Here is a 14,955-nt window from a genome sequence, read left to right on the forward strand (position 1 = left end):
ATCAGTTTAATATTTTATTTAACGTTCTCTCTAAAAAATTGAGTTGTCATTTTCTTGTGTTTTCCTAGTTAAAAAGCATAATATAAAACCGGTCAATGAATACTGGCCTCGTGAGACAATTGTCATTTCAAGGAAAGAACTTCTCATGTTTGAAAGATGAACTACGGCCAAATGAGGGCAGGTACAACTTTGTGTGATGATGTTTATAATGCATGGCAGAAACTGGTCACATGCAAATACTTGCAGTAAACTTCATTTAGTTACTTCAGAAAAAAAGGTTTCACAACAGAAATAGAAATTAAACAGACTTTTAAGATTTAGTTGTAAACGCATTGTTACGCATGTAATCTATTTTCTTTTTAGGTGACAGTTACAAGATAATAGTCACTTCTATGCTCTCATTGTAAATACAAAATCACTACATAACCTTTTCCTATACGGTCATTTTTTTTTTGTTCATGAAAAGTGTATTAAAAACCAGCCAGACATCCAAAAGGTAGCTTATCAATGACAGCCAGTTAAAAAAAAAAATCACAATTTGTTACAAATCTTTTATTAAGATATTCATTATTTAATCCATTTTGACATTTTCTCTATGACTTGTATTTCTTTATTTTACAGTTGTTAATGTGCAATTACCTTTGATAATGTTGGGTCACAGTTACAGGGCTTTCACAAGGTTATTGGCACTTGGAACACAGAAATAGGATGAGCAGTACAGGATGACTAATGGCGCTACGGGGTTACAGAGGGCAAGGAGCAGGGGCATGGACCAGGGCAGACCAATTACTGCACAGGTTGTGGAGAAGCGCCGTTTCCGGGTAAGTATATACCTCATGCTGCGAGTGCACAACAAACAATCTGACCTCTGTGTGCGTCTATATATAATATACAGTATTCATCTATACATGTGTATAATCGTATTTATATATGTACTGCTTAGTGACAAAAGGTTCCCCATGCCGTGCCACACCTCATCTATTCAAGTGTGTAGGTCTATATGTTTTGTAAACACATATGATCAAGATACAGAAAGGACAATGTGCGGAGAAGAACGTATTGAAAAAAAAAAATGAATCATGACACTCTTTTCTCAAAGTGTAACGCATCCACTCGTACACATATTGCATATGAAGCAGTGTGCAAGAAGGTTGCGAGTGAGGTTACTTTTGGACATTGAAATGTACAATAACCAGAGTTATTCTTCCCGAGGCTCATTAGGCTAAATATTGATAATGGCTCAACGCAAAGCAAAAAATAAAAATCCATTCTGATGTAATATTATAGTTACTGTACGAAACTGTTTTTCCTTGCTTTAAAGGCTTTACTATTGTTTACATTTGCGTCTGAACATTTTTCTACGTGAGACTCAATGCGTTTCTCAGGGTATCAATGAGAATTGCACTCTGATGTCTTCCATGTCTAATTGCCACCATCAATAACAGCCCTTTAACAATGGAACTAACTTCAGAACGTAGTAGTAATATGGCTGTTCCCCTACCTGATACATAGGCAGGAACAGATGTAGTAGCCATCATGGTGAACAAAAAAAAGGTGCATTGCTAAATTTAACATGAGGATTTATTTTGAAAATCTTTAGTCTGACAAGTTTAAAGTCTATACTGTATAACATCTTGTGAGATCCCAGTAAACCGTGCTAATTTAAATGCATCAACTTTAGTTTGGTCATAGTTTATAAAAACATTGGGTAAGAACGGGAAGATGTAGTCTGAGCAGAACTGTAAACTTGGCCAAAAAGTCAAAAGCCACTAAGCCCATGAAAAGATATTCATCATTCTAGATTCAACCAGCTAAACCCACTGCTTTGCCCGTTGCAGAAACGCATGAATAAACCTGTGAAAGTGAAACGCGACACCAGCTGCATGAAGGAGAGGAAGAACAAAAGTCTTCCAAGACACCGGAGAGGTACGTGGGGGAAGGGTGCATATGTGGCATCAACAGTCAAATGTAGAGCTTGCTGAGGTTTTGTTGTCATTACCCTTAAGAGAATACTTACAAGGTACTGCATTTTTGTTCTGTCCATGTATCATCAGGTCAAACCATTTCAGTAAACCAATAACGTGAAACTAATGAGAATAGGCTGCGCTTCATCTATCATGTTATTTCTTCAATAAAGGTTGACTCATCTGGTTTAAATAAGACGTAAATCTATTCAGAATCGTTACCCTGTACCTGCCTTTACAAAATGAAACCTGTCCCTCCAGAAGGAGAAAGCAATCAGTTGTATGTGAGAGCGTTTGATATTCCTAAATCTCACGTTGACTATTGTGACTGACCATCCATCTCCACCAGGAATGAGGAGTCTTTGCTGCTAAACTCTTAGGTCATTCAAGAAGCTTCTAGCAAAACACTAACTTTTACATTTAAAAAAAAGGTCAGCTTTTTTTACATTTAATAATCAGATGCATCCAGCAACAGAAAGGAAGAACACTTGGGATTTAACTCAACAGTCATTTTGATTATTTACAGTAAGAATTTGTGCCGCTTCTAAACAAGAAACACATGCGGACATGGGAAAAAAAGAAAAGAAAAAAAAGGACAAATTCCACCTAAACGGGTTCAATTGCTACACATTTGTCAAAAGGTGCAGGTTCATTAAGGTGCAGAAACCTCCACTCTCATTGGAGGGTGCAAAATCATGTCAAACTCTTAAAATAAAACCGTCAACCATTTTGAATGTCCTTATTAGATACATGAATAAACTACGTACTTAAAAGACACGCTCTCCATCGTAACCAAAGAGCCGCTTCACACACACACACACAGACACACACACACACACGTGCACACACACGGGTTGTACCATCAAATCCATTTTCTTCAAGCAATATTGCCTCCTCATGACATCACTGTACCCACTGGCACCCATTTGTTCAATTAGAAGGCACATTCCAATATACCCTTATTTCTTTTCTGTGGATTTTGGAGGTTTTTTTTTAGTCATTTGCGCACAAAGAAGAAAATAACGGAGTAGTCACATCAATATAAGCTTTATATTTCTACCAAATGGTAGGCCAATGTTTTATCGAAGGAGGCAAAAATTGCAGGTTCAAAACCTAAGAAATGGATCTCATAGACAAAAGACAAGCCAGCAAAACACGTCTTATTCCCTCACTGCTAAAGAACAGAAGATGAAATGCTTCAAATTCAGCAGTTCAACTGCTCATTCCATCACGCTGCACTTTCAAATTAAGATAAAAATAAATGGCTATGGGTCTTGTGATAAGACTGCTTTATTAAACTCCTTTTTATGCAAAAATAGCACTTTTCCATATTTGACAAGACCTCTTTCAATAGAAGCAATAGAAGAATGAGATTTTAAAACAATCCCTTTCACTCTCTTTGCTCACACCGTTCTAGGCATGGGCGCTTGTATAAATATAGTTTGTCTTCTAAAAATATGACCATCTTTGATTACCTGTTGCCATTTCAATTTCTTTACAATCATCTCAGTAAAAAGCTTTCCCCTTCACTCTGAATCACTTTTTCAGTTTATAGACGGAGAAACATGCTAAAAATTTAGGAAAAAAAAAAGAGACAGATGAAACACATTGGTATAGGACGCTGCACAGTGAAACACTCGGGTGCAATTCTCTGGTCTAGAGAACGACGATGCGGTGAAGAATACCTAGTGGTAAGAGGAAGATGCGAGTAAGAACAGGTAGTGTTAACGCTTACTAGTGTATCTATTTTAAATTCAGTTCCTTTTTTTCCTAGGCTGCAATGAAAAACTGTCAGGGTTGCATAGAGGAAGAATGCCGCTGACACTTTAAAACCCAGTACACTCGTCACCTCAACTGCTTGCCCGTCCATCACACCCTACCTTCCTACTCGGGCCACGCCGGCAAGCTCACCCCCTCACCTGCGTTTAAGGGAATGTATTTAAACGGTGGATGCTCGTACACACATTAAAAAGACAAGGGGGGCAGAGGGCAGTTAGGAGAAAACCCTCTCACTCTCTCCCGTTACTCAACTAACTCCATTGTACAGTCATAGAGACAAAAAAAACAAACGTTTTCATGTCCTGGTTACATCAGGGTAACAGCTGTTCACCCTAGCAGTTATAGTATAGATAGTCAGATGTGAGAGATCAGAGCGGGCCAAAGAGTTTAGAGGCAAGCAGAACTGGGGAATATTGGGGGGTGTGTGTGTGTGTGTGTGTGTGTCACCATTTCAAACTTCCCCAGACGCAATGTTCAAAACAACGGTCCTCCGTCCCCACCCACGCCTGGTAGCGATTCACCTGAAGAGCCAGCTGACTCCATGCCAGCGCCGCCGGCGGCCTCCAGGGAGGCGGGGTCAAAGGCTGGATCCGCCCCCAGGGTGTCCTCCTCAATCTTGACTCCGTCGGGGAGGAAAGCCGTGTAGGCGTCGCTCTCCGCCATCAGTAGCTTCAGCTTCGGGATCCAACTCTTGCGGACGACGCGCCTGGCGTTGGTGCACATGTCGGCCGCGATGGCGTTCATCTCGCTCTCTTTGAAGGTGGTGGCGAAGTTCTGGCAATAAACTGGCACGGAGGAGAGAGAGATAAATGACGAGGCTGATCGCACCTACATTAAAGAACTGGAGCAGACAGGAAGCTTAAAACAGTGTCCCATGTTAAGTAGGCGGAACACACATTACTTAATGAGAGGTGTGGTACTCATTCATTCTGTTGGTTTTTTTCCACCAAGTAAAACCTCACCTACTTGCAAGGTGCATGGAGTATTTAAGCGGGCTAAAGTATCCCTCCTCCTCCTCCTCCTCCTCCTCCTCCTCCTCCTCCTCCTCACAGATACAGTATTGATGGTCAAACTAAGATTGCGTCCCAAGATTCTACTGTATATTTAAAATAAACAATGTCTAACTTTTACCCAAACTTTAGCTGGTGAATATTGTATACATCTCCCTTAGTTGGTGATGTAAATATTGACTTTTTTATTTAGCCCGTTTCCAAAAATGTCTGATGACATTATGACACATGTGCACACGCACATATGTGACCATAGGTGGACGTTGCTGTCTAGTGGTCACCGTGGGTTATTACATAATGATAATCACAGGGAATGCATGAATGCAAGTAGAGCCTATCTAAATTGTTTGCCACGCTCGTGGGCAAACCCCCGCAGACAGGAAAGGATTCAAGCTCACATTTGACCGCATGCAGAACCCTGTTGTCCAGGGGCTTGCGGCTCGGGTCATTGGTGGACGAGCGGATGCCTGTTCCACAGCTGTTGGCCAGAGTATTCCTGATAGAAGATAAGAATGATTTGCACAGAACAAATAACAGATGCGCAAAACCATTTGATTTCCCTCCGATGCCAATATATATATATATATATTTTAATAAGTCTCTTTATTTATTTACATGAAAGACTTTGCAGGAATAGACTGAAGAAACAAACCTGTCGAAGAAGGCGGCCAGCAGCCTCCTGAGCAGCACCTTGTGTCTGGTCCCTGCGCTCACGTGACAGTTCATCAGCTGCGCGCGCGATATGTACACAGACGTACCTGCAAAGAATGCGCACGGAATGAAAACCAAATGCACCACTTATAATCATCATCATCATCGGTGCGCCATTTGCGACGTATGTGTTGTCATACGGGTCGCACGGTAAAGATAAAGATCTTCACTCTGATTAACGGGACTTCATCGTCTGTGTATTTCGTGCCAAGTCGGATTCAGACCAACAACAACAACATCAACAGTGCAGCTGGTGGTTGGGAGGGAGGACGCTGTCCTTGTGAGTGCTGAGTTTTGCCAACCTAAGCTCGTTGCTCTGTTCATAGGTTTCAGTGGGTATAATCATAATATTATTATGGTATGCGCAATACATGTCTACACACTACAGTGCATCCTTCCTGTGGTCCCTCCCTCTAAGTCACACAATATATTGAGAGGTACCTGCCTATTTGCTGTAGGATGTCCTTGACATAAACAGACCAAGGTCATTTGAGTGGTCCTGCAACATGATCTGCATACCAACACCATTCCTCTAATTATGTGAATTTACACATAATTATATACATATACATAATAATTGATATGGCCTCGTCATGTCCAATTCATTAAATTCATCCTAACTCTAACGGGATCATACATAGATCCTCCATTTCTTTTAAAGGCTTTGATTAAGAATTCTGTGCATTTACCAACTCCTCTGAAACACACATCTGGAAAAGCAATGTCACCACGGCATGCGTCTTTGAGAACACACAAACCATACCTGAGACCAGCTCTAGTTTCTCCGCGGGGTCTCCTTCCTCGTACAGTTTGGGATGACAGCGGTTGCCTATCTGAGCGATGAGCTCCACGGGGAGACATGTGAGGTCTCGGCCTCGCATGCGCCCGCGTGTCTCTGTGTGATCTGGTAGAGCTTCGACACGCTCACCTGCTGCTGGAGGAAAACAACAGTGCGGAATTAGAATAAACACATAAACGACAAATCCGCCGGGTGACTTGAAGCCGTTCAGATAAGACGTTCTTCCGCGTGCTACTACGGCTACGACTCTGCCCCGTGTGCATTACCTGCAGCTCCCATGTTGAGCATGCTGTACATGGTATACATGTTGCAGATTTGCCTGTACTGCTCTTCGGCACATTCGTCCGTCGCCTCCTCCTCTTCTTCGTCGTCGTGGTAGCTGACCGGCGAGTCACTGGCGTAGGTGCTCAGGGTGCCGGGGCTGGCGACCTCCGACATGCCGAGGCCCGCGCCGGAGCACCCGTTGCTCGCGGCGCTGCCACTGAGGCCGCCGCCGCTGGCGCCCGTGCCCGCCAGGCTGTTCACGTTGGCACCCATGCCCATGGCCCCGGGGCTCTGGATGGCACTGGTCCGCACCGCCTCCTGGGAATAACGCGCTGCCTTCCTCGCCCCGCCTCCGGAGCCTCCGGAGCCCGTCCCGTCTCTGCCGCTCCCGCTGCCACCCTCCCACAGCCGCTTGGCCACCGGAGTGCAGACCACCGAGTACGGTGCGGCCGCTTCCGGCTGGCTGGACGGCTGCTCGGTCTTCACCCGGGACGCCAGCGGCAGCGGCGTCAGGCAGGAGGCCGGCCGGCCTGCAGCGGCACTGGTCTGCGTCACCGGGCTCTGGGGCTCCGAGGATGGGGCCTCCTCAGCGTGAAGGCCCTGGGAGTCGCAGCTCGGAGAGGAGACCTGGAAATGAATGTAAGTCAGGCTTGGCGACAGATATGCGTTTGGTTTGTGTGTGTGTTGTGCTCAAAGCGTCGAAATCGTAGAATAGGTCAAAGACTCAAAAGCGTTTCGAGAAGATTCAACTAAAAAACTATTTCCGCCGTACCTTCAGGAAGAACTCGGTGCCCTTCTCCATGATCTGTTGGATCTGCAGGAAGCCGGCGGTGTACATGAGCAAAAACTGGTCCCCCACCGTCATGCTGAGACGGCCTGTGTAGCAGAAGGACAGAATCTGCTGGAAGCTCTGGGGCTGCACAGCCGACGGGAGCTCCACCACGGTCGGGCTCGCCTCATTGCCGACACCTCCGCCACTGTTGCTGTTGCTGAAAAGGTCCCGGAAATAAGAACTGCTAGCAGCCAGCACGGCTCGATGGGCCTGAGACCAAAACAGATGTGGAAATGGCATTTACAGTTAGACTAAAGGATTTAAAATCAGAGAGAGAGAGAGAGAGACACATAAAACTAATTTGCTCAATTGGCTGCATATCATTCCAATAGCAGGTACAACACCCAAACTAGATTTGACACTAGTTACACTAGAGTACACAGTAAAGTAAATGAAGCAAGCATTCAATGCTTATAAGTTTCTACGTCATGGTTGTTCTATAGCATTTATTCATATTTTCAGGTATTTCACATAATAGGAATCCAAAAATATTGCTTTGAAGTTCCCCCAAAGAAAACAGCTGTTTTAGTCTTGGGTTTAGCCAAAATAAGAGTGAGGAATGTCATCCAGCCGAGACTCAGGGCAATTTAATTGGGGGCAATCTAACCTATTGTCTTTACAGACAAAGTGGGAAATGGCATGCTAATAAAGCACTACAGTTGTCATTCCAAGACTAAAAAGAGTGATTTAACCTATTGCCAAACTTTCAGCTCAATGAGGAGCATGAAAAGCTGCTCTCTGTAAAAGCGTATCATCACTCCCGGTTGGACCAGTTAAAAAGTCACAAACGCTGCCATGGCCGCCCCCTGTTTTCAGGCTTTTCCCAACAACGCTTCCTTTGAAGCAGATTAGCATTCCACCCCGGACACAACCTGGCTGCCATTGAGCCCCCCCCCCCCGGGGATCATTGTTTACACCCGAGCCTGGACCTTTCAAAACAGGCGTCATTTTCCGTTTTAAAAACACTCATTACCCGCTGTCCCATCAGTACCTTAAAGGCGTGGCCCTTAACCACCACGGAGACGTCGCAGTAGAGGCCCTGCAGCCGCTGCTCATTCAGACACTCCAAGACATTGTTTCCAAAGTTTGGGATCGCCATCTGGAGGGTCTGGGCCATGGTGCGCCGACGCACACCACCAAAGGGTCTTGCCGGGAAAGGAGGAAAGAAAAACAGAAAGTAAAATGACAGTTACATTAAGAGACACTGCATTGATATATGTTATAAAGCCTGGTTGTTAATTCACTTCGCATGCATCGGGTTGTTGTGGTTTATACCATGAGTCGGCACTTTAACGCGCACCGGGTTTTTTTTTTGATCGTAGTCATTACAGTTTTATGACCTGGAGCGGGATTATATTCCCAGATGGGATAAGCAGGAAATGGCAATTTGTTAATCAATGACAAACACTGCTTCATCCTGTGCCGTGTCTTTGGTGTAAGACGCGGGAGGCAATAAAAAAGGGGGAGGTGTAACGTAACGGGGATGTGTTAAGAGACAAGGCTCAGACAGAAGGGACCTAAAACAAAAAACAGGTGAGGAATGTCAGACCCTTCAGCGTGGGACAAAAGGGCCCCTTTCAATAAAGCCTGGAACACACCAAGCCGAAGTCGGTCCTCGTTGGCTTTGTAACGGGCGATTGGACATGTTGAATCGATTCTGCAATACCAAACATCTCATGGCCAATGGCTTTTTATTACTACAGAGCTCAATTAATCATAATAAAAAAACACCTTCATCCTAGAGGGGGAAAAAAGAAAGGCCTCAATAAGTATCCTATCCCTGGCATGTCCACTTGACAAAGCCCACAAATATGTCGTCCCACTGTCCTACTGGCGGCTTTTGGCAGGCAAACAGGGCATTGATATTTGAAACCAATAGTTTTTGCACCTTCCAGGGATTTTCTACGTCGCGTTACTCCTCCGTGGCACTTTGGCCTCGCACTAGTTGCCATTGCCCGGAGTGGGCTCAGTAGAAGCCTTTATTTCTGGTCTTCGGTGTCCTGAGATAACTGGGCCACACACTTTTGCACATATAATAACAGACTGGCCTGAACAAACACCACCAAACATTTTTCCACTCACTTATCTAAACAGCCAAAGGAAAACATACCCCATTGGCCTGCACCCTCACGCGGATGTCTATATTATGACTGTCAATATTCAATTAGAGTGAACCAAAGGCTGCTCTGCTGAGGACACGAACGCCGCACACAGACTTTTTTTAAAGCCTGGTATCGTGAGAACACGCATTGTATTCGGTGCCAGGATATTATAAAGACACCAGATATTTTCTTTTATGCGTTATAATTTGTATACATGACCTCATTTGCACAATAGCACAGGGGGAGCAGCATTCTACTGGTCAGGAGAACCGTGTGTGTTTGCATTATATGTCCCCATTATGTGCCCTCTGTACCCACAGCCACCGTGTTACCTCCGCGATCACAGCCAAGACAACGGCGCCATTGTGCGCTGGCCTTTCACTGGCCGTGAACCTCTTCTCTTAAGGCCGAATGCCATCCGTACGGTTTCACACCGATGTACACGAATGAATGTACAGGACCCGGATGGACACATGGGTGCCTTGACCCCCCGCGTGCTGCGAGCTACATGCACACACACACATACAAACACACAAGAGGGGAGATAACAAACAAAGGCCATCACTGATACTGGCAGAATAAACCGATTGAAGCCCACCCTGCGAGAGGCACACAACCAACTTTGGTGCCGCTGACTGATGAGGGCCGGAGTGAGCCGCCCCATCATATCCAAAGCCTTCCATTTGGGACGTCGCCAAGCTCCGGGCGAAAAGAGAAATGCTCTCTTTGTCTCTGCCTCACTCAAGCTCCGTCTCCCTCATACTAAAACACAGATGCGCACACACACAAACTCAAACAAACCCACAAAAGGCACACTGAGTCGCGCACAGACGTGAGACAATACCGCTTGTTTACAGTTTGGCCGAGCCACAGCGAGCACACATGCGTGCACATAAAAGACACACAAACACCGAGCTGAGAGCGGGGTGTGTTTGCACAGTTTGCCCCGACAGTGAGAGAGAATGTGACTGTGTGTGTGTGTGTGTGTGTGTGTGTTTATGCACCAAGGAGGGGCAGCGAGGCCTGCAAAGAGGAGAGGGATCATCTTAGGTCCTTATTCCATTAAACACGTCAAGTGCAGCAACGTGAACTCACAAAATGCACCCACACACCGGGAGGGGGAAGTAGTTATACATATTCATACAACATACTTCAAAGTTCTTAGACTTTTTATGGAAAAGGCTTCAGAGCCACATCCAAAGAGCTCATGTTAATGTCATGACATATTTCACAACTTAAACCGTTTCGGATACTTTCCAGTTGTACGAGGGGGGGCACAGGGGTTACCGTGGAGTCATCGGCGCAGCGGGCGCACAACGCGCTCCCTCCGTAGACATTCACTGCCTCCCATGTGCCCCGTGCCCGCTGATCAATACACATGTACAGGCCCGATGCGTCATTCTCCTTACGTAACAGGGAGATCCGCCATATGGAGCAGCGCGGGCAGCGAAAAGCGTCTGCAACTTCTGGTCTTGGTGCGCCGTGGACACCGTCACGCGCATTCACGACCAAACCCGGTCCGGGGGGGGGGGGGGGGGGGTCCGGGGGCAGGTTAATGGTGGGCCCGGCGATAAGGAGTACGTAAATGCACCGGACCGTGTGCCAGTGCTACACGCCAGGAGGGCTCCACTGCCGGCTGGCTCCACAGGGGAAGAGGGGTGGATGGAAGAGGGGGAGGGCACATGATGGCAGTACGCCTCGGTGATAGAAGGGGGTTACGTGCAGTGAAATGATATCCACGTGTATTAATCTGAAATGTACCCGGAGCCAAGTGAGCAGCCCCCCCCCCCTCCTCCTCCTCCCGCCCCGAGTCCTGCGATCGAATGTTTTGGTGTCGCCTCGCATCTCCCGCAGCGGGCCTGTACGCCGAGGTGGCTAACGGCTAAGCTAACAGCACATTTAAAACCTTTTTGGTGACCATCCACCATCCACATCACGGCAGTCCGCCGGGGCGGCACCGCGCGGGCAGCATTTTCCGCGACAGTGTACATTTAAATAGGTAAACAAGCCACTTACTGCCCGAGCGGAGGGAGGAAGCCGCGCCGCGCCGCCGCTCGTCAAAGCCCCGAAACGCTGCTTATTCAAATGTCTCGGTGATGGGGGAAAGCGCTCCCCCTGCCATTCTCCATTCTACCGACATCAACAGGTCATCCCGGGACACGCAGCAGCTGAGGGCGAGCCAGACGGAACCAGTGCGGCACGGAGGGGAGGGGAGAGAGAGAGAGGAGGGAGGGAGGGGGCATAACAAGGCAAAATTCTTCAGAAATGGCGCTTGCAAGTGTTGCCGGTGCTCAAAATAAAACTATAGTTAAAAAACGACTGCAATCGCACTCACGGTTTACTTTAGTCAACATTGACATAACAGTTTAACTGCAAACATCGCCTCTCCAAAAAAAAAAAAGTTCCGGACCGTGCAGATTGAGTGAGCCTATTTGTCCCAAACTTCAACTGTCCCGTATCCACCGTCATCAGCCCAAATCACCTCGCGGCGCTAACGCAGGACACCGGGCACAGACCCCCCCGCCTCTTCCCCCTCTCTCCCCCCTCTCTTCCCCCTCTCTCCTGTTCCCAACGCAGCGCCGGTAGAAATCCTCGACCCCCGGACAGATTTCCTCCCCCAGAGGCGAGACACTCACCCCCGCGCCGCGAAGTCGATGCAAGACTCTCAGAGCGTTGGTTCAAAGGGAGGAGACGCGTCTCTCTCTCTCTTTCTCTCCCTCTGTCTCTCTGTCTCTCTCCCCTCGCTGCTCCTTGCTCCCGGCAGCCATTCAGTGCGAGCGTTCCGCCGATAGCGGAGCCATCGAGCGCGGGGCACTTTCCCAAGGGATTGCGGAACACAGAGCCACTGATCGCACGGAGCAGAGGTGGCGGAGGAGGAAGAGGAGGAGGAGGAGGAGAAGCATGACGCGCTCAGTCGTTCAATCGCATGATTGCGTCGAGCGCCGGCCGCGTCCGGGGGGGGGGACCTGCCCTGCACACGGCGTGGGTGCGTTTGCGCATCGGCGCGGCAAAGCGGTGCAGCTTGGAGGAGGAAGCCATCTCCGCGTCTGAGGGATGGAATTCTTTTTTTTGGGGGGGTGTAGACCGTCCGTGTGGCCGTACTCGCGGATATAAACGGTGAAGGGATAAAGCCGCGCCCGTGTTGCCTGTAAACAGGGGAAGCGCGACACCTGGCAATCATACCTGCGCGCACCTGCGTTCAACTGTCACAGCCTATATTTACATCTACAACCGTCTGCGCGTTATCACTTGGTGCATCCATCTGCTAACCAGACACGGTGCTCCGTGTGTCAAGAGCACACGTACATCTCACATGTGTAGGTATGCAGTCTTCAAAATAGCACAACATTACGTATAGCAGCAATGTCTGGATGTTACCTGTGGCTCTTTGAACAGAATGAACCGGAACCCAGACCTCACTGAACAGGGTCATTGGTCAGTGGAAACTGTTCATAACGTCACACGTCGAGCATCTTCAGTCAATTCATTTCGTCTTTGTCCTTGTGTCCCCATGGCTGTACACCCCTTCAGATTAACCTAACTTGAACATGAAAGTGTGACCAAAAATGGAGTTTGAAGTCAAATTATTGATTGTTCCAACACTATTGATCAATTGATAGATTTTAATGTAACATATGGGCTTATGGGCATCTGTTGTCAAATTCCTCCCTTTCAGCTATAACAAAAAACACAATCAAAGATAAGCCTCCTGTACGGCGTCACTTCACAGTCACCCCGGGTGGAGCCTGTTGGGCCCTGTTCTTTATAAGTCAGGAAGCAGCTAAAAAGAACTCTGGCATCATTCAATTGATGATAAAAATGTCCCAAATAACAATGCACCTGTTAGGCTGCAATCCCAACCACATCCGAGAGAAAGCAAATATCATATAATTTTACCAAATCAGAATGTACGTACTGGAACGAGAAATTACTGTTGACTTGTCATTTATTTATTTACACTTGTGCTTGCTGAGACACGTAAAAATGTCACAGGTTATTAAGTTCTATTGGCAGCGTTACTTCAAAGGTCAATAATGGAATATTGCCACCTGATGGAGTTGTTAATAAGGAAAAGGAAGATGTGAACGCAATACAAAATAGAAATCTCTCTTTAATACTGTGACTGCTGTGATTTCCATATTTATTAAGGGGGCACCTATAGATTCATTTACATTTACTTTGGGATGAGGACACCTCTTTTTATCCCAGGGAGGATAAGTGTGGTATATGTGTGAAGATGTTTGGTTGTTACTATGGAGACTTGTCTTCAGAGGGGTGTCAGACAGGGAGACGCTCTCAGGCATCCTGCTGGGCATGATGCCCCGCGTTTCTGTTGCTGGTGCCGTGGGCACTTGGACTGGCAGCAGCATGCTGTGACTCCATCCCAGCAACAGCGTCACAGGTTTGGGCCGCTGCCAAAGGATCCCCAGCCAATCACGGCACACACGGTGCCAGGTCTCTCCAGTGGTAGCCAATTGCGAGCCTGAATGTGGATAGTTTTGTCCCTCCCAGATGTGAATTCCTTTAAACCCACAAGGTAGACACAGACACACATTTACAGTGACCCTGTGTGTGAGTATATTTGTATGTATGGAAAAGAGAAGGTATACAAACAGTCTCTGTTAGTGCCTTCAACTGAATGCACCTCTGTCTCATAACATCTAGTGAGTCCAGTTGAGACCTCTCAGTAAGTTCAAATTAAGACACGACTTCACATGGAGGTTGCAAATCCCCACTTCTGTATATGGAGCTGTGTCTCCCTCTAGTGGTCAACTCGAGTAATGTAATGATGTTGATCTTATGACATACTGCATATACTGTAGTACTCGGTCTTTTTGTGTTACCAACAGTCCCTTGGTGTCATTGGAGAGTCAATGGTGTCCAGCGCCATTCTCAAAGAGCCTGTAGCTGTATCGACAAGATGATCGATTTGGGACAGACTGAAGTTTTCACAGGAATCTTCTGATATCTAAAGAAAGGACACTGAACTTAGAGAAGAAGGAATGGTTTCATAAATTTAAATCATTTGGATCAACAGAGAGAAAATGTTCTGGACCTGGGCTCACTGTATTTTATTGAAGCCACAGCTACGTACCTTCAAGTATTTACATACATCGTTTTCCAAAATACATTTTACAGACCTTTGCACCTCTGTCTCATAACATCTAGTGAGTCATTTAGCGGCGTAAGCCCCGCCCACTACGTACAAAATCCGAGAGAACTTTTTTTTCGTGACCAAAAGGTTTTGTTTTGAGAGCAAAAATAGTTTCAAATAATTAATTCTCAGATTATATATATTTACTTAACTTTATTTTTGCTTGCAATGCAAGAAATTTGCTCTCAAAACTTTTTTTGTTTGAATAATAAAGACACAAATCTACCGTCATACAGGAGGCGCCAAGTTGTTTTACGCTTTGTCAGGAAAATACAACTTTTCCAACTGAATACATTTAGAGAACAGAGAGAGATGTATTTTAAATACACCACCCTTTGT

At 46.4% G+C, this 14,955-nt stretch overlaps 1 protein-coding gene across 4 annotated transcripts; it reads right to left on the minus strand.

The window, feature by feature from the left end:
• Positions 1–537: 537 nt before the first annotated feature.
• Positions 538–12,435, minus strand: nacc1a (nucleus accumbens associated 1, BEN and BTB (POZ) domain containing a). 4 transcript variants are annotated; one of them, XM_062565823.1, is made up of 9 exons: positions 12,098–12,434; positions 11,478–11,629; positions 8,351–8,504; positions 7,300–7,569; positions 6,530–7,154; positions 6,228–6,398; positions 5,406–5,511; positions 5,152–5,249; positions 538–4,528 (listed from the first exon to the last, which is right to left on the minus strand). In XM_062565823.1, the coding sequence occupies exons 3-9, from the start codon at positions 8,474–8,476 to the stop codon at positions 4,218–4,220; spliced, it is 1,707 nt and encodes a 568-aa protein (XP_062421807.1). In that variant the 5' UTR covers positions 8,477–8,504; positions 11,478–11,629; positions 12,098–12,434; the 3' UTR covers positions 538–4,217. The 4 variants fall into 4 exon arrangements, with proteins under 4 accessions (XP_062421807.1, XP_062421808.1, XP_037331906.2 ...); XM_062565824.1 differs by having other exon boundaries at positions 6,228–6,395; positions 12,098–12,427; XM_037476009.2 differs by lacking the exon at positions 12,098–12,434 and adding an exon at positions 11,797–11,965.
• Positions 12,436–14,955: the final 2,520 nt, after the last annotated feature.

Source organism: Pungitius pungitius, chromosome 12, assembly GCF_949316345.1.
Source record: "Pungitius pungitius chromosome 12, fPunPun2.1, whole genome shotgun sequence".
Lineage (NCBI taxonomy): Eukaryota > Metazoa > Chordata > Actinopteri > Perciformes > Gasterosteidae > Pungitius > Pungitius pungitius.